Below are 25,330 nucleotides of genomic sequence, written 5' to 3' on the forward strand. Positions count from 1 at the left end.
CTGGCAAATAGATGGGGAAGAAATGGAGGTAGTGACAGATTTTATTTTCCTTGGCTCCAAGATCACCGCAGACGGGGACTGAAGCCAAGAAATTAAAAGACGCTTGCTCCTGAGGAGGAAAGCTATGGCAAATCCAGACAGCATACTAAAAAGCAGAGACATCACCCTGCCAACAAAAGTGCGTATAGTCAAGGCTATGGTTTTCCCAGTTGCAATGTATGGCTGTGAAAGATGGACCATAAGGAAGGCTGAACGCCGAAGGATTGAGGCCTTTAATTGTGGTGCTGGAGGAGACTCCTGCGAGTCCCTTGGACCGCAAGGTGATCAAACTGGTCAGTGCTAGACGAGATCAACCCTAACTGCTCTTTAGAAGTCCAGATACTGAAGATGAAACTCAAATACTTTGGCCACCTAATGAGAAGGAAGGACTCCCTGGAGAAAAGCCTAATGCTGGGAACGACAGATGGCAAAAGAAGAAGGGGATGGCAGAGAATGAGGTGGCTAGATGGAGTCACTGAAGCAGCTGGTGTGAGCTTAGGTGGACTCTGGGGGATGGTGGAGGACAGGAAGGCCTGGAGGAATGTTGTCCATGGGGTCATGATGGGTGGGACATGACTTTGCAACTAACAACAACAACAACAAAATGGAGAGTGAAAGGAACATGGAGGTGAGGGTCACCTTTGTAGAAACACAGGAACAGAGCGTGTCAGGAGGAGCCTCCCAGGTCATCTAGTCTGACCCCCTGCTCCATCCAGTTCTGCTCATGAAATACCTACTATGCTTCTTCTGCCCTGCAAAACACCATGATTTTGACCATTTGACCACTTTGCTCTTAAGGACCAGAAGAGGAAGCTGAGGCACTGCCAGGATATCATGCATGTTGCTGGACCTCGTTTCTTCCCCTCACTGCCCAGAAACTCCATGGCTGGTATGGTTCTTTTCCTTCTCTGCAAGGCTTGGAGGGAAGCTACTCTGTGTCAGCTGTGGAGTCACAGAGTTGATCTCAGACCCCTGGCTTGTATATTTTAACAAACTTTTGAGAGTGGGGCTAGAACCCTAAAATATTCCTATGAGTACCTAGACTCTGTAGTGGCCTTAAATTGGCACCCTAACAGACTCAACACACAATGGCCACAGTAGTAGAAGCACCTGTGAGTTTAACTATTCCTGTACATCTTACACAGAATGTAAGAGGAGTCCTGACTAAATGTCTAGACCAGCATTTTGTTCGCACAGCAGCCAGCCAGGTGCCTGTGGGAAGCCCAGCTGGAGGACATGAGTCCACCAGCAGTCTCCTGCTTGTGTTCTCTAGCCACTGGTATGATGAGGCACCCTGCCTCTGCACACAGAAGGTGTCATGGCCAATACCCAATGAAGCCTTATGCTTTGGTAAACAACACGCATACATTCTTGGCGTGTGGAAGGAATGGGATGAGAAGTCTGTCTGGAAATAGAGAGTATCCCAGTGATGGTGTATTGATATCTATGTATGGCTGGGAGTCATAGTATTTCAGTGACAGTCTAGTCATATCGATCCCGCTTATACTATCCCTCCCCTTCCTCCTCTATATATGCACAACTATGTAATTCATTGACACCTGTTGAAGTTCTGTCCAGTTTCCAACTCTCTACCTTCAAGGAATAATATTTTAAAGTAAATATTTCAAAGGCATTATGTATAGCACATGACACAGGATGGAACACTGAATGGTGTTATCAGGGCAACTGGTAATACTTTCCATTTTAGGATAGCAGTCTTATAAGTCAGGAATTACTTACGCCAATTGGTAAACATCAAGATCAATGAAGCTTTAGTGACCAGATATCCAATTTTTATTGTTTACCATGGAAATTTGACCATGACCATAGAAGAGTGGCAAATCAAATAGCCAGAACAAACTTTGTGACTCAAATACAAATTATTTACTAAACAAATGAAATGTAGGTGTAAGTTAACTCACATTGAGAAGGGTGCTAGTTGGAACAGGAAAGGTATGTTACGTGCAACAGCCAGAAACTCTTTTTATTAATGGGGAGTGCAGCACAATAAAAACACAGTTTTATGGCTTTCTTCAGCTTAAGCCACACATAATTTATCTCAGTTGCTCACCCTGGAACTACAGAGAACACAATAGGGAAAATATGGCTTAAAACTGATAGAAACAGAAGTTTGCCATTTCTTTAGTATTCTTGGCTTGCAAGCAGTAGCACCATGAAATGCCTCACTTTCGCACTAACCAATCTTGGCATCTTATCTGTAAACATGCAAATTCCTGCATGTCCATCCGATTACCTAGGAGACCATGACAGGTCTCGCTGTGAATGCAAAAGTATTCTTAGGAGAGGAACTTGGGTGGGCAACTCTATCAGCTGTTTATTATACCTAGCCCAGAAATAATTAAATAGGCTATATCAGCTTCTGCTACCTTTATAAAAGGATTCTACAAGAGACTGAACTGTGGAACAAATAAATTAAACTTAGTCTGTATTTAATTCGCTCAAACTCTCACTTCAAAAATGCTCCCATCTTAAGGGTTAGTTCTTTGCAGGTGTTTCCTGGAACTGCTTCCCTTCCTGTGTTGACTCAGGAAACACTCACAGAATACTTCAGTTTCTACAGTCATTACAGAGTTTGTTTGTTTGTTTGTTTTTTCGATTTATAGCCTGCCTTTTTCCTACAAAGGGCTCAAGGCAGCTTACATCATTCTCCTCCTCCACCTTATCCCCACAACAACAACCCTGGGAGGTAGGTTGGGCTGAGAGTCTGTGACTGGCCCAAAGTCACCCAGTTGGCTCCATGGCTGAGCGGGGACTAGAACCCAGATTGTCTGAGTCCCAGTCCCATGCTCTTAACCACTACGCCACACTGGCTCTCCAGTGTAAGTTTGATTATTGGTAAATCTGGAGTTAACCAGTGCTGGAAAAACTACTGAGCTGATGATCAATGTTGTCATTAATTCTTGATGAAATGAGAGGCCACAGCAGGGACTAGTCTGGGCTCCTACTGCTGCCATGCCCACAAAGAAGAATGCTGGCTGAACTGAAGGAAAGAGGGCTTGCCCTTCTTCCTTTCATGGTGGTGGCAGCAGTAAAAGAACACTGGGCAGTATTAGACTAGAGTGCCAAAGGAGATTTGCAGGTTTAATAAGACTGTTTCTGGTCCTTGTCTAGAATCTGGCGAGTGTTGTAGGAATCCACTCTTAGTAGGGCTTCCCATCCCTCTCCTCTGCCTCCCCCCCCCCCCCCACGAAGGTCTTCCAACCTCGAGAGCAAATGCTGGTTGCTGCAAGGGTAAGAGGAATCAGTTCCACCCATGTTGGTTATTCTGTTGGCGACAGACACTATTGGATTTCACCCAAGTAAAATGAAATCCCGAGTTCTGCCAAAAACTTGCTTAGGCATTCATATTTTGCATACTTTAGGCTGTTCATTAAAAATAGCAATTAAAACTAAATAAAATGAGGGTAGAAAAATGGTCAGTGTAACACTAATGCAAAGATGTGGGTCTCTTCCCTTATTTATAGTTGGATCATAGCATTCATTTTTTACTATTGCTAGACTCTGCTTAGCTTCTGAGATTAGGCAGGATCAGGCACTACAGGCTATATAGAAGCTGCATATATAATTTCTGATATTTTCCTTGTTTATTGGCTTCTGTGGAAGGCTCTGACATAGTAGTACTTAATTAAGAGGGGGTTTGTCACTTCTTACCACTTTCCAATAGGAGTATGTGTGTCTTTTGATTATATTGCAGTATATGAGAGAAAGGACAAATTTCTCCTATTTATAATTTACCAGTAAGAACAGAAACTGTCTTTAAGTGTTGCCAGGAAGCATTCTAGGACAGAGCAACATGAAAATTTGAGAAAAGATTCTCAGGTTGGTGTGTCCTAATGCAGCCACATTGTGCTGGCTAACCTCAAAACAGCATGGGGATATGAATAAATGCATGAGCCCTGCACATGCATTCAGAACCCTTCTCTGAGAAAAGCAGCTCACATGCTCCCTTGGCACTCCTTCGTGATTAGTTGTACAATGGAAACGCAGAGCTGTATTGCATAGACAATGTGGTAACATTCAGAAATAACTGCCAAGTGAACATTTTAAAATAAAGCTTGAATGTGCTTATGTTATATAATATTCAGGTGGTTTTGCATAGATTTTGTCCAGGAAACTCCTTCTCATTATTCTTCTTGAGCTCATCTGCATGACCAAACCTAAATCTGGATTTGTTCATGTGGTTCTTGGTTCATGCAGCTTATAACACATTCCCAGAGAAGCAACTGATCTTTTCTATGCTCCAATTTTAAAGCATCTTGGGTTTCCTTGTAACGTCTGAGTCTTGTCCTTACACAGGTGCAGTTATGCCAGGATAACTGAAATGTATTTAAGGATATTTTGGGGGGCTTCTCTGGCTCACAAAATATGTAATGATATATAGAGACCTGCAAATGAAAAAGGTACTTTGCTTCTCTTGGCAGGCTAATGGATATTGTCAAGGCTATGGACATGGACTTGAGAGCATGGATCAAGCATGCCAGTTAATGAATACCTATGTAGGTTTTAGAACTTTAGAAATACCTGGTTGCATGAGGATGGCACACCACTGCAAAGTGCTACATTTTACTTCTGCTTCTACTCAGGTTATGCTGAATTATATTTCTTCTCTCATGCAAAAGGTACAGAAGTCATTTTGCAGCAACTATTGTGTTTTCCCTTTGCCCTTGTTTTCCCATACTAAAGTTCTCTCTTCCTGCCTCTTTCTTGGGTACCAGTCCCCATACCCTCCATTTTTCCTGCAGTGGCCACTGATGGCTAAAAAACAGAAACTGACACGCTAAGTATGTCCAGTGGTTGATTGGTCATTCTATTTATTGGCCTCCTTTTTGCCATTTTCATCAATACCATTTGTGGCCAGTGTAAAAGAGAAGAACAAAAAAGGGCCATCTCACATGCTTTTCTTTTTCAGTGCATTTTGTTTTATATTATATTTCACTCCATTCAAAATTAATCCCTCAACTTTTCATAACATTTATGGAACACAGATGATTTTCTCACTATAAGTATCTAGAAGATAATCACTGAAGTCTTCCTGTATAAGGTAGTGAAGTCTTTAACTTGGTGAAGTAAAGCAAAATATATTTAATTTATATTTAATTTAATTTATATTTAGGTATATTTAAATGCTGTCCAAAGGGATATGTACATAGAAAACATACTGAAAAATAGTACAAAATGCAATTTATATTTTAGACTCAGCATTTTGAGAGGCTTTGGTGGCGGTGGTAAGAATAATCAAAGTTGCTGTTTAAATATAACACCTTCAGTACCAATTTTATGTGATCACAGAATATTATAATTTCATCTTATAATTATGGGTTGCAATTTGTTCGTCAGCAAAGTACAAAGAAGATTAGACCTTGAGAAGTTTAAATACGAATTTAACATGAAGGTTACTGGTGAACACAAATGTAGTGAATATTATACCTTGGACGAAAAACAAATTGCTTGAGATACTGAGATTGTCCTTCTTATCTCATTATACAAATCATTGATTACTTAATTATATTATAATTATACTTTCCTATTTTTAATGAACAAGGCCATTCACTGCTGTTTCATTTAAGCACGTGGAGAGTTCTGCATAGGCCTGATAAACGGCACTTGTACTGTCTCAGTAGAAATGCTGCCTAAAAGATTGGACTCTGAGAAAGATGCTATGGGGACAGAAAACACATACAACTAAAGACATGATATGCTAGCATTTGATTTTGTCAAAGTGTAGTACTTCCCCTTCTGCACATGTCTCCCCTCCAGCACTGGCAAATTACTTCTGAAGCTCATGGGAGTTTCTAAAGGAAAATTTCAACCATATGTCCTACACTCAAAAGGAAATAGAAGCTCCTCTAAGGGCACAGTACTCTGCCTTGATCCACATAAGCCTCTAAATTTACAAGCTTATGTGTATCCGATGCCTGAAATGCAGCACAGCAATATGGCAGTCTTTGCCACACCTCCTGCATGTATTTAATCTAGATGGATGTTTCTGAGACCAGGTTTTGACCTCAGCAGAAGGGCAGCTGGTGTAGTTCTTCTGTATCAGCTGCAGAAAAAACAGGATGTCATAAGTGTGCCTCCAAATAATCCTATGGCCTCCCAGATGAAGTTGGAGGGCCACAGGACTGTACCCTAAGTGGCTCAGGGCTCAATCCTATACAAGTTTAAACAGGGGAAAAGGTTGTAGGTCTTTTTTGTCTAAACTTACAGTTGTTCTCTTAGAGATCTAGCAAACTAACTGGTGTGTGTGTGTGTGGTGCAGGGAGGGTATTCCAACATCTTTATAGACACAGGAATGTTTAAATTTAAAAATGCACTATATTGAAGTGAATAAACTGTATCACAATTCTTGAAGTCCCTTGTTTGTGTCCATGAAGGAGAGGGATAGGCATATAATTATTCAACTTTTGAGAAATGGCTGGAGTCAATTGCAGCCAGAGTGCCAAGAGAACATAATACTATGCCAGACCAAGGTTCCTCCTGACTGTGAGTCTTTCTTGGAGAAAGTAGGACCACTTTTGGTTGAAAGCTTCTGCATGAAATAGATATATCCATTTCTATCTGCATGCAAAGCATGGGTTTTGCCAAATTCTATAGAAGGGTATTCATCCAGTATCTGAGATGTGCGTAACTGGGCAACAAGTAAGCATCCTTAGGAGGAACATAGGAATATTCCAAGGATAGGGCTCTGCAAACAGAAACTCTGTTTTCCCTGAGTTCATAATGCTCTCTAAGCAGCAGAGGACATAATAGGAGTAGTCAGTGGTACTTCCTATGTGGGCTGCAGTGGGCAGACAGATGCAGTATGTGTATCTTCTTCAAATGATAGCTCCTTCTGCTTCCCTCAATGTACAAGAGTGCAATTAGGATTGGGTTTATAAAGTTTATACTGTTAATTTGAGTTAATGGAGTTAATTTTAGTTACCACTATCAGCAAACTAAAATAAAATAGTAAACAAAGCAAAACCTGTGCCAAATACCTTTTCATTAATTTTCTATCCGGGAATGCTGGAAAAATACAAAACAGATTCAAGTGAGTTCAGATTTCTGTGAATCTGACCCATGGATTCTGCAGCAGAATAGCTTTCTCTGAGTTGCATGGATTCTGTGGATTTGTGGTTCATAATAATCATTATGAACTAATTACTTTTTGGGAGGGGGAGTTCTTCATATTTATAGGCTCAATGACATAGAAATGTGCTAGAATATTTTTACATTTGCACTGAATTTGAACAATGATGGAATAACAGACACTTGACAATCTACAAAATTCAGACAAAATGGATTTAACAACATCTATATCTCTGTTGCTATCACATAAACTGGACATCTTAATTTTTGAATGCCAGATGTTTTACAATTTGGTTTCCTTTTAAAATAGCACCATACCAGTGCTTTTTATATCTATCATGTTGTCATGAAAGAAAAGAGAAACTGAGGAGGCAATAAAAGTGCTACCCCCTACTGATGTTTATTTCATGGACTCCTGAAGATGGTGCTTGTAAAATAAAAATTCACAAGACTTTTTCTCCCTTGCCCTGCTAATAACCTCATTTTAGGTTGCTAGCCAGGATAAAGTTGATGACTTTTAGAGGTTCTACATTTTACAACCTTAATACTGCATTAAAAATAAAGTAAGCTCTTATTTTGCTTTACTGAAATGGAATGCCCAAATTCTATTGTTGCTATAAACATTTTCATAATATGAATGGTGAATGAAAGCTCTGCAAAGTTAAAAGCAATTTTCAAAAGGGCAATGTCGGAGCATACACTTAAACAAAACTATTAATATGAATAATGGATTTTGCCTGAAATCATATGCAGGGCAAAGAAGGTGATGTGATGACCTACAGAATATTTGTCAAGTGCTTTGCTCAGGTAATATCCTTGGATGCTCTGGAGTCTTTTTATCACTAATCAGTGCAATTAATGGGAATTAATCGTACACAAGGAAGGCAAAGCTTAATGTTTTTCAAGCATGACAAGCAGGGGCAAAGACAAAGTCAGTGGGTAGGCTGTATGCCAGAGGACAGGGAGTTAATAGCAAAATGGCTATTTCAACTGGTACTTCATTTAACCCTGCTTTTAGCTTCCACAGATTGATTCAAATGCTTTGATCTCCTGACCTTGACCATTAACCTTCTGCAACTTGCTAGCGGGAGACTGGGATCACAAAAGAAAAGTATTTGCATTACCAACATGTGAGAGAGTACAAATGTTCTTGATCACTGAATAGAGTCACACATACTTCCAGAACCAGTGTGATGCATAAGATCAGACTAGTAATGCAGCTCTCTATTCATATTCACTCCCTGAAATGCTGGGTGAAAACTTTTGCCTTTGCCCCCACTTGGGGAGGGAAGAAACCAAAGACTATGTGCACTAGCGCTACAGAAGTTGTGCTAGCGGAAGCACATGCTGTGCAGCTTCAATGGCGCCTGCTAGCACCATGGGCTTTCTGGATTAAATTCTGTCTGTGTGTGAAAAGGGAAAACAGATGGGATTTTTCAAAGTGACTAACAGAGGCAGGAGGCAATGCTTCTTCTGCACTGAAGTCTTACCTTAAATGAGCGCCATTTAGGACATTAATTAATGTCCAAAATGTCTATTAATGCTGCATCATGTAATGCACAGGGTACAATATAAATAGCACCGCATATTTTGCAAAGGCTCTATGACATGGTCTCCTGTCCTTCCCGTCAGGAGGCCCACTTCACTCACGTATAGAGTTGGCAGCCATATCGACTGTGCTTAGTGTTCCTTGTTGATGTTTGCTGCCTTTTTCCCCTCATCCAGTTGTGCACCTAGGTCATTGTAGACCTAACTTAATACTTTTATAGGGTTAGGGGAGGGCTTAGACGACCATCTTAGTTCTCTACCCCCATATCATCATTACATGCTGTACAGCTACTTCCACTTTCCTCAAGTGCCAGAGAGAAAAACACTGTCTACCAGTCCTACTTAAAAACAAACAAGCAAACCCCCATTGAAGATACGTATCTCTGCATTCTAAACCCACTCAAATGATCGCAACATCACAACTACAGGAAGCAGAATTTGCTTCTCCTGCCCTAATGCCAAACACCCTTGAATGGGAATCAGCACCATTTTGTCATAGAAAATGATATTATATTTTAAACATAATGAATAAAACAAGCACCCGTAATATCTATGTCCCCTGCTGCCTGGCACCAGACTATTAAAATGTTAGGGTAAATATTAGGTTTGAAGATATCTGTTAACATATTTAATCTTATTTTAAAATGATTTGAAGCAAAGGCGTTAGAATGTTTTAAAATACAAAGGAAGGATGCTTCAGCCACCAACAACCACCTCAGTGGGCTGGCATGCTCATGCCCAGCCAGGTGCTGCGCCGCTCTTACCTGTCCTGATCACCTGCCACTCACTGGGTGGCCCTTCACCCACTCCCAGCCTCATGGTTTGAGACTCTGGCCCTCAGACACAGCCTTTGTTGTGCCTCGGCCTTCACCTTCTAAGCTATAAATAAAAGCCGCATTTGCCAATGAGTTTTGTGAATTCACATCCTTATACTTCATGAATTCCAGACAGGAACCATTTCTTTTCAGAAGCTGCAACCTGCCTTAGAGGGGTTTTGTATAGTTTGAAGGTGGGCGGGTGGGCATAATTCTTCTTGGACTAACAAAAAAATTTGCCAGCAGCCACCTGATGCAGAATCAATTTGTATACTCAATCAGGTACATTGAGGAAAATGCATTTGGAACACAACATAAATTGTTAGAGAACATAATAAAGGTGTCATTTCTTCTCTCCTTACTTCCCTAATTCCCTGCCCATCTGCACAGAGTCATTGTCACCAGCAGTGGAATAATATACCACAAAGTAATCCTGTAATGCCTCTGCATGAATGTCGCTTTCTGGGATAAAAAAACAGATAGCAATGAGGAATGTCAGCATGCATTTCCTGCTCCAATGTATTGTCGGTTTCCATACAGCAGATTAAAACAGGAAAAAATAATGCAGAGTGTATGACAGGCAAGGGGAGGATAATCCGTGCTGTGCCCTTGTATTCTATCCTAGCCTATGAATAGGTGTAATCTATTTTTAAAAAAATTAATTTCTCCACTGCCCAAAAGGATCTTAAGAAAGCCTGAATGCAGAGCCTGAATGCAGTGTCAGGCTTTCAAAGGGCTTGCAAGAGTCCTCAGTAGGACATAGAAAAAGAAGATCAACAGATCTTTAATTTCAGCTACAGCCTGTACAGCAGTCATCCTCAAAATATCCCGTAGGCATAATTTAGACTACAGCTCCAAACAGTGCTGACCATCGGCTACGCTGGATGGGCCTGAGAGAAATGAAGGCCAAAAAATCTCGAAGGCAAGAGACTGGGACAGGCTTCCCTGGGACTTAAAGCCCTAAAGCCCAAGCAAATGTGATATTAAGGTGGGGAAGGAAGCTAATCAGTCATAATTTATATGTGGAAACATTGCAGGGGACTAGCAGCACATTTCTGGTGCAGTTCAGGCTTCATGTTGAGAAATCCATTCCCCCTTGGCAGCAGATTCAAATCACTGTAATACACAATCTTTCTAATATGTAAAGTGAACAGTGACTGATCAAATAGTCTTCTATTTGGTGATTTGCTGCTCTTTTACATATTAGCCTACCCAGGAACTTCCATAAATCATGCTAACACTGAAAACAAGCCATATGAACAGCTTCTTAATGGTTTTGTGCTGTGGAGTCCATCTTGCTATGACTAAGCATGTTAAAGGAGATCTAGAACTGTTTCAAGGAGCCACATAGAATTTCTGGAACCAAAGTAAAAGATAATACAATCAGGTCACCAAAAGTATGTGTGAATGGAATAAATGATGTTTTTAAGAATTCATTAATCAAACTTGAATAGAAATTCACATTGACAAACAATCAATTGCAATGCTACACCTCTTGAGAATTTCCATCCAAACAAATTAATTTGCTTCAGTAAATCTGATTTTGTACATTTGCTTCAAAAACATTCAATTCAATCAGAGTCCTTATTTTTCTTGCTATGATGCATCCTACCAATCACACGGAGCCACACTGCAGTTGTGATCTGGGATTGCCTATTATTCTGTTCATTTCAAAGCATCTCCTAATGGCTTGATCAACCTTATTATAGCTAATCAAGTCAAGTGTAAATAAACTGGATCTAAAGGCATTTCTTCTCACTGGTACCACAGTTTGGGTTTGTTGATATGTACAAGAGCAAATAAACAGTTACTGGATTTGAAATGGAGATTTAGAAGCACTCAGCCCCACTGCAGCTTTTCCTGCTCCTGCAGTCCTCATCCCTTCAGATGCTTCATGGAAGATCTGGACACCCCACTGAATGGTGTAGGGAGCTGAAGGGAAAGGGGGGACTATGAAAATCTGTGTAATATTTCCAGCCTTTGAAGGGACTGCAATAGGGTGGACAGGCAAAGCTAGCTGGTGTCAGTGCCACTGTAAATCCGAAATCAGGATCTAACCTACACAATCTTTATTGGCATTTTGTGACATGTATATCCTGCTTTCTGATTAGGAGCCCATAGGATTACCAGTAAGTGAACTGAAGCTTCTGATCCTGGACACTTCTGAGAATCCAACACTGGGCAGCGGGAGTGAAAGAGGATGTTTATGTAGTCTATCTATTGTCCTCCGGGACAATTTTTGCTACAAGGTCTCTTGAGCTATATTGTGTTAATGGGATTCTGCTGGGTTGACAGCATTTCCCCTTGCTTCCTCTTCCTGTTCAGTGGAATGGTCTCTTTACTCCTCACCATTCTCTCTCTGAGGTCATGACACCAACCTCAGGAAGAGAGTCAACAGAGACCTTTCTGTAGGGGGTGAGAAAAGTAGCAGTGAATGTGGTGTGAAGCAAGACCCACAGCTGGATCTCTTCCTACAAAAGAGCAGAGCTCTGTTTCTGGTTTTGCAGGATAACTGCAGAATCTTCACACATCCCTACCTATCACCCCAGATTCTTTAAAAGGGTAATAGGTAGGGATGCATGAGGAATTTATTTTGGTGAGAGAATCCAATGGATCCGCAGATTCCGGTCCCTTTTATTGTAGCCATGAGACTAACTTCCTGGAGGGCATGCCAAGCATCTGCAAAGGTGCCTGTCAGGAATTGAACTCACATGGCATTTGCACAAGCAGCATGTGACTTGCATATGACTTGCAACTTTTGTCTGTGCTGCACTTGATCTGGAACAAGGTTGCTGGTTGCACAACTGGAGTTCTGCAAGCATTCATGAACTGGGCTGGAGAATCAGTTCACTTTCTAAGACTGGGCCAAGCATGAGAGGAAGTCTGCAAGCTGAAGAGGCATAGATTCTGGGGAATTTCATAACCTGGATGACCTGGATGCTTGGCACAATGAATTCTATGGTCTGAATAGAATTCCTGGCCTCGATTGGTTTTCCCCTTTGAAGCTACTATTGCCTGGACTTGGAACTTGTGGGCACTGGAACTTCCAAAAATTTTGACCTTCACATCCCATCAGCCTTGCATTGGCTATGTTGATTGGGACTGATATGAATTGGAGGCCCAAGCATCTGGATGGCTACAGGCTGCACAGAGCATTTTTGAGACTTTGGTTGATGTTTGTTGCTCTTCCATCCTACAAATCATATTTCAATAATTTCTGGCTTGATTCAATAATTTCTGGCTTGTCACTCTTCTATAGAGATTCTCAAGACATCCCATTCCCATATCATAGTTTTCTAGCTGTGCTGCCTCTTATATTACCAGATATCTATCTGCATATAGATATTGTATCACGATGCTCAGAACCCCATATGCAGGCATATCTCTTCATTGTTACTTTCACAGTAAAATCTACCCGTTCATCCATGCATGTATATATGTGTTCAACATATGCTTTCTATAAAAGGTTTCCTTAAAACGTAGAGACCAATAATAACAAAAAATTGTCACCTGCAGCCACTGTGACTGGTCGCTGTGTCCTGATGTCCAGGCATTCACTTTGCCTTGTTTGTCTAGTCGAGCCTTCCTAGGTTCCCATGTAAACATGTCCATGTTGAGTGTTCTGAAGATACTGGAAGCAGTAATCTGATAATCCTGTATATGTCCTGATTTCATTCCTAGGGGTTCAGAGCAACCTAAAGAAATAAAAGAAGGATTTTGACATGAAATACTAGGTTAATTCATAGAAACATAGAAACAGAGTGAGTCAGAAGGGGTCTCCCAGGCCATCCAGCCTGATCCCCAGCTCCAGCCGGCTCCGCTCATGACGTGTCTACCATGGGCATATGTAGCCTATCCTTGAACACCCTCACCGATGGGGCCTCAACCACCTCCCATGGAAGCCCATTCCACACCCTCAGAGTCCTAACAATCAGGAAGTGCTTCCTGACGTCTAAATTGAACCTTGGTTCCCTGAGCTTTGCTCCATTGGAGCATGTCCTGCCTTCCTCTGCAGGGGAGAACAGGTCTCTGTCCACCTCCATGTGACAGCCCCTCACATCATACATCAGTTCATACATCTATTGATATTCCTTTTGCAGCCATTTCACCATGATTCACATTTTTTTTACCATGATCTGACAGATGATCAAATGGTTTCTACATTACTGTGATTTTCATATCCTCATTAAACCTTCTTGCTGTTGACACATATTCCACCTACCCCTTGGAGCACTATGGAAAGCTGGGAGTTGTAGGCGCATCTATCTAAACAGGTGTAGGATTCTGCCCTAACACACACATACGAATTCCATTCCAATGGGACCACATTAAGTAGAACCAACATTAGCTACAACCTCATGTCTTCTACCCAAAAGTGCTCATCACAGTGAACAGACTTAAGAGCAATGAGAATGATCTAATCCATCTAAGAACTTTTACATTTGAGTCCAATGGGACAAATGCCTGTTCTGTATATTAAATGGTGTTTAACAGCTTGTTTCTGAAAACATGAAAAGCAATCCTGGATGCTTACCACTATTTTCATAACCCTTAAGAAGCTGCACGTGCCATGCATGGCTCTTGATCCCATGACATGTTGTCAGCAGAGGAGAGTGGCTCAATTAAAGGATCAAAGTGCAGAGAGGAGGTCTGCTTGTTTTCAGAAGGCCCCTCCCACAGGAGTGGGACCCAGGCATGCTCATAAGGAGTGTTCCTGGAGGTGAATACTGGACTGGTCCGATGAACCACTCTGCGCATGCTCAGAGTTTCTAAAGACCAAACCATACCATGGTGAAATAGCATGGTACCCGACTGACCAACAATGGTTAAAAAACCAGCCAATGTCACTGATGTCAGTGTGGCTCTCATAATTATTTATAGGATAGCATACCAGTAGATTTTGGAGGAGGGAACATAATTAAATGTTAATATGTTCTTCTGGCAATTTTTTTATTTTGAAAGTGACTGTATCTTTAGTCAGTTTTTTAACTGACAAGAAAGCATATAATATGTTAACATACCCTTTTTAAAAAATAAATATATCCTTTCTTCCTTATTTATACTTCATTTTATAATGTATCAGATGTTACAAATTCCAGTCTGTGGGGGTTGAGTGGGGTTGCATATGCTGGTGCTTTCTCCAACTTCTTTGAGCTTCTGGTTTTGAGTCTCTACCCCTGACCTTCCACATGAAGTCTCAGAACATTTGACTGAATGTGTTTTAAATGCTTCCAAAACAAGACATGACCTGTGTCTCTAGCAGATACAATGCTTTTCATTATTGCTCTAGAATAGGTGCTGGGCTCCTAATTTGGACTGAGGACTTAGAATGGGGGCTATAAAAGAAGTTGCCTACTCTAGAGTAAAATGAAAGGCAGGCACATCTGCTAGACATACTTCTAACGCAATTATTTTTGCTCTAAGTGTGTTCAGGCAGTTGTAGATTGATGCCACGTTAGACTCATAGCCAATGATAATCCTGCTTAGGAGTTGACCCAATGAAATGAATAGAAGGTAAGAGTAATATTGGATACAAGCCTCGTTTTTCTACATGTGCAATTTTATCAACATCTGCAACATGAATGTTGTAGGATAACATTTATACATTAATTTTGGCATTTGTGGATTTCCTTACTATTTTTCATTTATTATCCAAAAGTAATTTGGAATTCTAAACCATTATTTAATCCTGAATTTTGATAATACATAATTAAACACCACTAAATCATCCCTAACATTTGGGAAAAACATTTTAAACATCATAAAGAACATACAACAATAAGAAATAGATTTGCATGTTTAGCTTTCTACTTTAGGCAGAAGTTGGTGGCAATCCACTGAAATATCCCTGGATAAGAAGAATTAATTTCAGATTATACAAATAACAAACAGCCTATACTGCATAGGTAAGGTAACATAGAATTGCCAGCCAGTACTTGGTATTTAATTTTCTTATTAAATTGTACATCATTGGAAGGCATTCATTTTTGTCAACAAAAAGTAATTAACCCTCCTAATTATACACCAAATAAAAAATGTGTATGTTGTTTAGCTTTGTGTCAGGTTATTTTGATATATTATCACCACTTTAACAAAGAAGTTATTTTCTAGTTTACCTACACCACTGTGCTGTCTTCAAAAGACTCTTCTCTCAGACCATCTGCTGTTTGTATTCTGTTAGAAGTTACTTTTCAGCAAGAGTGAGAGAATTATAGATACTAAAGCAAAAGAGAAGACCATGGAGGTGGTTCACTATCGCTGTCATTCAATTCCCTGTCATTTCTTCCCTTGGTTAGCAGGAGCTCTTTGAAGGTTTTTGCTTCCGAGAATTGACCTTACACTTTCTCCTCCTTGGTTTGCAGTCCTCTAATACAAGGATAATCTCCATACAGACATTTTCTTTTGATGTCTGCACAAAACAGCTACACAGAAGCCAGGCTATTGTTTCTTCAGAATGCATCATCTTACATTTCTTATTCTTTACTTGGACTTCAGAGCCTCACATTATACTGCTATGTGTCAGCAAAAAAGTGTGCAGATTAGGATGTGCTGCACTGTTTCTTTGCATGAGGTCAGATTCCACTGGATATCAGAAGTGCACTGTCAGGCTACTGCCTATTAAGAGTTCAAGTGAATGTAATCATTGGGATGTTGAGAAAAAAATGTCATGGATGCAGTCAGAAAACACATTCCTTATTGCATTAATTACTGAATTTAAAGAGTTATCTATGAAATTGCCTGTTTCCTAGGCAAAATAAAACTAACTACATAAGGTGAACAGAATCTTTCTCCTAGTTTCTTCTGAGGAAGAAATTCAGCACCTAGGAAAAGCCAGTTCAGTCTAGTCTCTACAAGCAGCGGGTTTTTTGAGGACTGAAATTTATGAATGTTTAAGCAGGAAAATAGCATATAAATTTTAACCTATTTTTCTGCCTAAAAAGGCAGAGGTTTGTGCTCTTCCAGCCTGTAGACACAGTTTGTATAGAGAAGGCACCAGGTTATTATTTATTGCATTTTATAACAATTTATGCTTTATTTCTACTTAATAATAAATGATCAAGTATATATGCAGATGTATTAGAGGTATATGCCTTGCAGATAAGAAACTAGGACCAGTATTCAGTGCATCACCCATGCTTGGGGGATCCATAGTTAGAGCAATGGAAAACCCAAAAGTTCCAGGAGCAGCCAAAAGCAAGCAGAAATATATATTTTTTTGAAACAGAGCTTTAAAAAGGAAGCTCTGTTGACCTGTCTGAAGCTGGAAACAAACCTACTGATTAGACTGGGATTTGGAGAATTTTTCAAAAGTTCTTTCTAATGCACATTTTTCAGATTTATGTATTTTTCAAAGACATTATAGTTGTCATTCCATGAACTGCACTGCAATCTTGAAAATGTATGGACTTTAACTACAGATTGTATTTAGGCTCCTGTTCTTTTTCAGAATGGAGGAGTGGAGGAATGAATGGAGGAAATTCTGATTGCAAACAAATGGTAACAGATTCTCATAAATTCCTACAAGGGATAGACTTCAGTTTTTATTATATGCAGAACTGAGGCAAAACTTTCATTGTGTATCAGCTTGGAATGTTGTACCTTGTCACGCTTCCAGAAATTCACATATGCTAATGTGTGCATATGCATAGTTACTCCAATGTCAACTCCTTCTGGCCCTGTGACAATGTACCTCTGAAGCTATATTTGGTATTTTAGCTGGTGAACATTTGATGCACTCTGTTTCAGTTCCACCCACCTAAAAATTGCAGGAAGATCTAATGTATCAGTCAAGGAAAGCCCCTCTGTAGCACCAAGTAAGAATGATTCAGTTGCAAAATACATTTATTAACATTTTTCTGAATCACCCCTTAACTTGAATGAATGCTCAGCATGATTTACAAGGAAACCATAAACACAATAAAATACAAAATGCCAGATACTTCTGAATCGGGTTTGTTTGCTGATATAAGAAATGTCAAGGCCGAAATGTCTTGTCTACCAACTGCCATTGCTTTTACAGAACACAGCCTTGACAATGATTCAGTTTTTCTGTCAACCTTCCTTGATTGGTATGGACCAAAGAATAGGGTTAGTTATCTATGGCCCTTTGCTTGTCAGAACACTTAGTTTTCCACTCTGATTCTATGTATTGCTGGAAATGGAGTCACTGAATGCATTTCTCTGGTTTCTCTGTTTTGTGCCACCCTTGTCTTCCCACTAGTGATGGAACAGAATCCTTTTTTAAAAAAAAAAATCTGAAGACTGTTATTTGTAGATTGTCTAAGGACTACTCTTGGTTTTCAAGAACTTTTCCACTTGGCAATTGCACTGATTTAACCATTTCTTTCTCGAGCTGAAAAAAATGAAATCTTTGAAGGCAGAGATCCTGAGTTGAAATAAAACAGCACTGTAGTGAATACATGTGAAGCTAAGCTGAAATTGGAAACTTTGCACTGACTCTGTTCTCTGAATCAAGCACTGGGGAGGGGAGGGTGAGGCCAAGTAGCCTATTCTTATTGGCATCCCATAGTGAAACATAATATCTGTTATACAAGTGGACGAGAGTTTAATTTCAATTTGGTTTGGATCAGAATTTGCCTACATTCATAAAGTTCTCCACATCTGGAAAAAAAATAACTTGGGATTTTGAAAAAATCTGAATGGGAGAAACTGAGCATTTATTCATCCATGTCCAAGGCTTTGTTGCTGATTCATCAGAACGTAAAGCCATCTAAGGAGCTATGCTTGCTGGACTTGGACCCTGCTTCTCAGTCAGGTTGCTCAAGGGCAAGGAAGTTGTCCCAGGATTGACTGGAAAATTGGGGCAGCTGCGTTTCCCTCTGGGAACACCTTTATCTGAAGATCCAAGAAACACGGCAGTGATGTCCCCAAAGGGGGTGGCACCTTCAAGCTCACAGCCTTGGGGAATTCCGGAATGTCTAGTTGACTCAGCCTCACACAAGAGGCTGTTACAGGGCATGACCTGACTTTCAATATGGAAGGTTCCTATATTTATATTTAGATAGGTTTTTCAAGTTTGATAGATTGATTTTAATTATCCCGCACATTATAATTGGCCTAATGCATCCAATTCAATTTATGAAGTTGACAATACTTTTATAACTTGCTCTCCATCAAAAAGAAGCCACAAGGCTCATACCATTGAGCTTTTAAAGAACAACAGTCTTGTTCTGTCTGGAGTCATAAGTTCAGGGAGAATTTTCTTTTGTTAACTGCAATGGAATGTTAATGTTGAATTGCTGTTAGTTTTGTACCTTTTTCTTTGAGGGCATTCTATTTGTGAAGTTTTACATAATTTTGTTTTTTTTAAAATTTTTTAAAATTGTTTGTCTCCATGTAGCAGAAAAATGTTCCATAAATTTCAAGTATTACTAAAAGAGTAATACAATATAAATTAAACTATAAATTATGATGTAAAATTATTCAGCAAAGTTCAGTAAATGTCAAGAACTCCTTAGGAACTGTTAGCACATTGTGTTTTCAAGAGTACACCCTAAACCTTTTATCTTTACATCTAAAATGTCAATCTGAACTGTTCCACCAAAGGGATATATCATAATGAAGGGGCTGTATGTGCCAGGCTGCCAGAAATGGTCATAGCTCCTAAGCATATATATCTAATACAGTCACTGGATTTAAACAACACAACAACACATATAAGCAAAAGTTCAGCATGGGTAGAATACGGGTTGTTGTTGAACTATAGGTGGATGTTGAAATGTGAGTTACCACATTGTCTGAACCCAGATGCAGTAACAAGACATGCTTTGTTAAATGACAAGCCAAAGATAGCCCATGGCATGTTGTGGGCTGTGGATTGTTCATAGTTTAAAAGGGATGGTTTGTTGTCATGATTGAATTCCGATAACACAACAACCCACATTTCAGTAGTAACCTATAGTTCTTCCACAACTCTTAACCCTTGAGTGTGTGTTATCATTTTGTGCTGTCCTAGTCATTGGCTGTCAACACAAGTCATGATGGTTTTATATACAAACACACACACACTATTGTTGGTCTGTCATGTTCTATGAATGCAGTTGTTTTCACCAAGCAATTGTTACCATGCAATTCACCAGGGTAAGCTCAGCATTCAGAAACCATAGTAATAAACAATGACTTGTTCTGAAAACATGACTAACAACCTGCATGGTTACCATGGCTGCTGCTGTTGTTTTTACCATGATCTATTTGATAGATGATCAAGTATTTTCTAAGTTATCATAGTTTGCATTCTCCCTGCTCAGTCCACCCACTGTTGGCACATATCCCACTGTTCCTGAAATTCAATCCCAAGGTGTAACACTCCTTGCATGTATTGCCTGCCTCTTCCTCATTGGCCCACACACAGAGGGTGGCTGGCTGGAGCACTGCCTGCAGCTGCCACTATTTTCAGAGAACTTTTGGTGATTTTATACCAGGACTGTGGAAACCATGATCCTGAGTCCACAAAACAAAATAATCCGCAGTGGTATGAATAAATCATAGAAACAAACTGTTGTTTCTTATAGTTTCTAAACACTAAATTTACATGACGAAATGTAACCTATGACTGGGTTCAGATAACATCATGGACCAACAATGGAAAGCCCCACCACCATCAAATGGCTTGTGATGTGTTCTGAACCCAGCCAATAATTTGTCCTATGGTTTCTTTGTGTCACTATGGCTTGTTTTGTTTTCTAAACCTAGGTGCGTGGTTCCCACATGGTTGCAACTACCAACAAGTCTCCTAGAAAGATTGGTCACTGCAAGAGCCACTCTAGCCATCCAACCTCTATGGGCTAAACAGTAAGGAAGAAACAGGCAACATAGGCAGTGAATGATGTACCTTGGGACTGAATTTGAGGCATAGTGCCTGATAGGGTACAGGTCAACAGGACTAAGCAGGGAGGATGGAAACCACATGATCACCTGTTAGTTAAAATACACAAATTGTAGTCAGAATGCATGACTGCATGTCATGCTGTATGAACGTAGCCATTATCTACTATTTAATACATAAAACAGCCATTTGTTCCATTGGAATCAATATAATGTGAAAGTTCTTAAATGGATTAGATCATTCCCATTGTTCTTAAGTCTGTCCACTTTCTTGAGCATTTTTGGATAGAAAATTTTGGTTCTCTTTAGTGTGACTCCTGTGAAATAGGATTACTATGTGTGTTAGGGCAGAAGCTTATGCATGTTTAGACTGATAAAAGTCTTACAGCTCCCAGCATTCCACAGTATCACAATGCTCCAGTGCTGGCTGGGGAATGCTGGGAGCTGCAGGACTTTTATCGGTCTAAACATGCATAGGATTGCACCTATGTACAACCTATGTAGACTGAAGTTAGACTATATTTGGATACAAGCAAGGATAATTTAGTAACTAAATATAGGTCCTATTGTGGCTCAAATCTTCCTAGTTCCCTTTACCTCAAACCAGGTTAGATCACCAGGAGCTTAAAAACATTCATCTATCCTTCAGAATAATTGTACTTATATTTCAGTTGAGACTGCAATTGTTCTACAGATCCTGAACACCATGACAGTTCAGAGGTATAATGCCCTTGAAACAAGATGAGCCCACTGAAATGGATTTACTTAGTAGTTTTCACAGCTCTTTGAGCAAAACAATTCCTAGTCATTCCGGCAAGGGCTTATTCTCAATTGTGTGCCAATGGATGAGAGACACAAAAAGAAGAAAATCTAATACACCAAAGAACCTGGACACACTTTTCTATTTACTTTCAAATCTATCTGTATTGGAAGAGGGCCACACTGAGATTAACGCATTAACTTTTCATTTTGGAACCTTGTTTTGTTGTCACTCAAGGACCCAAAAATTATGTAACATAGGCTGCTGCCTTGGTTGACTGTACAGTTGCATAAAAATAATCTCAAAACAAATTTACTGTAACAGTTGCCATATGAAAATAATGCGGGTCCTTTGACAAAGATGGAGAATTTTATGTGTTTCACTGAATCTGCAAGGGAATGAAGTTTCTGAGCAAAAAACACAGGGTCAGCTTTTACATTTTTCTCTTATGACCCTTCTACAGAGAAAAAACTTTGAAAGGGCTGATATTGGCTCCACTAGTTCAATTACTTCTGCTACAAGGCACAATGAAGGATTCTGTTCGAAAGCAACAAAACAAAATCAAATCAAATCTCATCAAAAGCAACCAGACTCAGCAGTGGACTTAATTTCACCTGTAGAGTTCTGGAAATGCAGTTAGAAAATTTCTTGCAAGCTTCATGGATCTCATCACCTATAACCTCAAGAAGTTGTGGAAATGAGATGCTGCTGACTTCTGACTCCACAGCAGATTCTGTGGATGTAAAGTGGGAACATTGGCAGGTGCAGTTTGCAAAATGCTGCAGTAACTGGCAAAGTTGCACCTGCTAAATTTTGCTCAGCTAGACATCAGTTACAGGCATAAAATCATATTTCATTGCTAGGTTTTGGTACAAATGACCAGAAACTGCAGGCTGGCTGTTGGTCCTATCGCTGTTTCAGTCTTTTAGATGGGGTCACTGCATGGTGGAGGATGTAGGGTTAGGAAATGCTGGGCACTGAAGAACCAGAGTTAGTTGAGCTTGCTGGAATTCTCAAGATGTATTTTAAAGATTGGAACAGTGCTTTCTTGTCGTTTGCAACCTGATTTTTCATTCTACTCAAATGGGGAAAGTGTGCTTTTTCAAAAGTATGCATTCCCCTCCCCGCCCTTGATGCAAGTGTGAAAATGTACAATTTTAAAATACACATATGAACACTTTAAGTCACACATTTTTAAAGAGGGCAATTCTAAAGTGAATGATTTTAAATGCACATTTTATGAATGCAAATTTGGGAATTTGCAACATTTACTGAGAACATGCATTCTTGTTTGTGGTTGTGTTAAGGATTATGTGCACAGCATTTCAAGTGTTTTGCAAACTGAAACTAAGTTCTTGTTCATCTTTAGGAAATGCCTCATGAAGCAGAAAGCAATGGTGAGAACGCTTCTTTAAGAACATTTGGCTTGGAACAACTGATCTCAATAACTATCAACTTGTGTCATACTTAAAATTGTTAGGCAAGGGGCTAGAATGCATGTGGACAGCCCAGCTCCAGGAATTCTTGGATGAAATCCATCATTTATTGGCCATTCCAATCTGGCTTCTAGGCTAGTTTTGGAAATGAAACTAATTGATACTAGGGTAGATAACCATTGATGGGAAATAGATGTGTGTGTAAGTCATCATTGCTTCTCTCAATGGCTCTCAGCATTATAAAAACACTGAAACATAGAAACAAAGTGAGTCAAGAAAGGTATGCGCTGGCTATCTAGTCTGACCCCTGGCTGTAGCCGGCTCCACTCATGTAATCCCCAACACATGGTTGTCTAATCTTTCCTTGAACCTCCTCACTGATGGGGCCTAAACCACCTCCTTTGGAATCCCATTCCATATCTTAGGGGTCCTAACCATCAGGAAGTACTTCCGGACATCAACCCTGAAGCCCAGTTCCTTGAGCTTTACACCATTGGAACACATTCTGCCCTCAGCTGCAGGGGAGAACAGGTCATGACCCACGTCCACATGACATCCCCTCACATACCTATAAGTCACTAAAAGATCCCCTCGGAGTCTCCTCTTCTCCAGTTCCCTCAGTGTCTCCTCATATGTCATGCCTCCCAACCCAGCTACCATTCTTGTGACCCTGCACTGAACCAATTCTAACTTAGCTATGTCTCTCCTATAATGTGGAACCCAGAAATGGATGCAGTACTCCAGTTGTGAGTGCACCAGAGTCATGTTCAGCACTATCAGCACCTTCCTAGATCTGGAAGCCATGCTTCTGGCTATACATCCAAGGGTGACATTGCCCTTCTTACCCACCATGTCACACTGCCGGCTCATGTTCAGCCTGCTGTCAAGTACTGGCTGGCTGGAGTGGGACTGGAAGGTATTGTTTTGTGTTGGCTTCTAATATCACTGTGACAGGTGATCCAGCTATTTAGGTGAGGGTCATTATTTTAAGTCTCTGAACAGCCTGTGTTGGACCAGTTTGTGTGCTTGAGAATACCAGTTTGCAGCTCGAGTAGTCACCTAATTGCAGCTTTTCTCCTAGGCAGGCAGGCAGCAGCAATGGCCAGGATTTCCTTTAATCAGCTTTGGCTGGCATGTAAGTTGAGGATAAAGTACATTCTTGGAATGGGGACAGGATCTTGCTGCCAAACTCATGCTCCATGATGTCACTTACCTGTTCCACTCCCCTTTTAAAGGAAGTTTAAGTTTTGTAGGTAGAGGCTGGAAGGATTTTGAAAGCCTACATATCTCAGTTCAACCACTCACACGCTCCTCAAATACAGGAATGATCTCCATGGCCTTACTCAGCTCCAAGCTGGAGAGGAATGCTTTGGTTCTGCCTCTCATGGCTGATAGAGCAAGTGTGCATGTGGAACTGTGTTCCTTATGGAACCACCAAACCTTTGCTTAGAACAGGCAAAGATACGTTTACTTTTTCTAACTTCTGTGGGTGCTTGATTTTTTTGTTTTGCCACAAATTAATTCTGTTTTAGTATTGTATTTTTATTTGTTTTTATTTTGTGATTGCCATGTATTTATTTTTTTCAAAATCAGTTTTTCCTCCTTAGTAATTGTGTAACAGCTGGGATAAAATATTTTAATTTGGAAGGAATAGGATGGGATGGGAAGGGGTGGGATGTGACAGGATATGGGGCAAGGAAAGAGGAGAAGCGGGGGTAGTCCTGAAAGAAAATATAGATAAATGGAGGATGAAATATTTTTTTAAAAACCCAATATATTTGGCATTGCTGAAAGTCACTTTTGATGCTAAGCATTACAGGAGATTATAATGTAAATAGTGCATGTTTTAAGTATTATGGGAAAACGTCTACCTGATAATTCACATCCAAGGAGTTCCATTCGCAAAGTACAATGCCTTCTGCAAACTTGAGGATATAATCGTATGTACTGAGATTTTATTGGTGGGGTAAAAGAATTTGCATAAGGTGTATTGTTGTCCACATTTCCACGGAATACCTAAGATAGAATACAAGACATTGCAGAATACACTTGAATGTCAACATGGACCAATAAGATTCATTATCACTGCATCTGACAATGATTTAATGCCAACCAAAGGTCTAGTGTTTTCATTTGACAGATTAGACAGTTGGCACATAGGTCTGCAATGGAAAATGAGTGAAGGGCTGAGCCACTCATTAACTGAAAGATAACGCTAACACATAAGTGGCCCCCGCTCCTCACCGGACCATAAACATGGGATTCTCAACCTCGATTGTGACCTTAGGATGGAAATTTATGGGGGTATTGTCCCCCACTATATTCTGTTCTATATCAGGAGTTGCACATTTGCAATTTTCATTGCTTAGGTTGAGTATGGGATCCTCTATAGCTCATATTTACATTTGAGAAAATAACATAGCTGCAAGCTACATCATTAAAATGATGTGTGGTTTTTTCCCGATATGCATTTTTTCCTTCAGGACAGAAATGCCATTTTGACCTTCTACCTGTCTTCCTTAAGAGCAATGTTATTGCCATATCCTATAGAACAGAGTGTGACTGCATGGATCCTATCCTTTTTTAGGGTTAACCGTAGCCAAATTGAGATTGGAGAAGTAATTACCAATAAACTAATTAAAACAGAAATCATTTAAATATAATAAACAGAATTATTATAGCCTCATGACTCTGCCTTTATAAAATGATTAGTTCTTAATCAACACAAAAAGTCAATAAATTCTAGAGTTTCCCAGAACAAATCTATGAAGGCAAAAAAGACTCAGTCAACCCAATTT

General features: G+C 40.0%; 1 protein-coding gene across 1 annotated transcript in view; it reads right to left on the reverse strand.

Moving 5' to 3' along the window:
• EDIL3 (EGF like repeats and discoidin domains 3) overlaps nt 1-25,330 on the reverse strand; it is a 198,283-nt gene that overhangs the window by 50,314 nt on the left and 122,639 nt on the right. The window contains exons 8-9 of the mRNA XM_044446122.1: nt 24,404-24,548; nt 13,002-13,186 (exon numbers count right to left, since the gene is read on the reverse strand). Coding sequence (XP_044302057.1) covers nt 13,002-13,186; nt 24,404-24,548 — 330 coding nt within the window. The remainder of the gene's footprint in view (nt 1-13,001; nt 13,187-24,403; nt 24,549-25,330) is intronic.

Source organism: Varanus komodoensis, unplaced genomic scaffold (assembly GCF_004798865.1).
Source record: "Varanus komodoensis strain SLA01 unplaced genomic scaffold, ASM479886v1 scaffold5, whole genome shotgun sequence".
Classification (NCBI taxonomy): domain Eukaryota; kingdom Metazoa; phylum Chordata; class Lepidosauria; order Squamata; family Varanidae; genus Varanus; species Varanus komodoensis.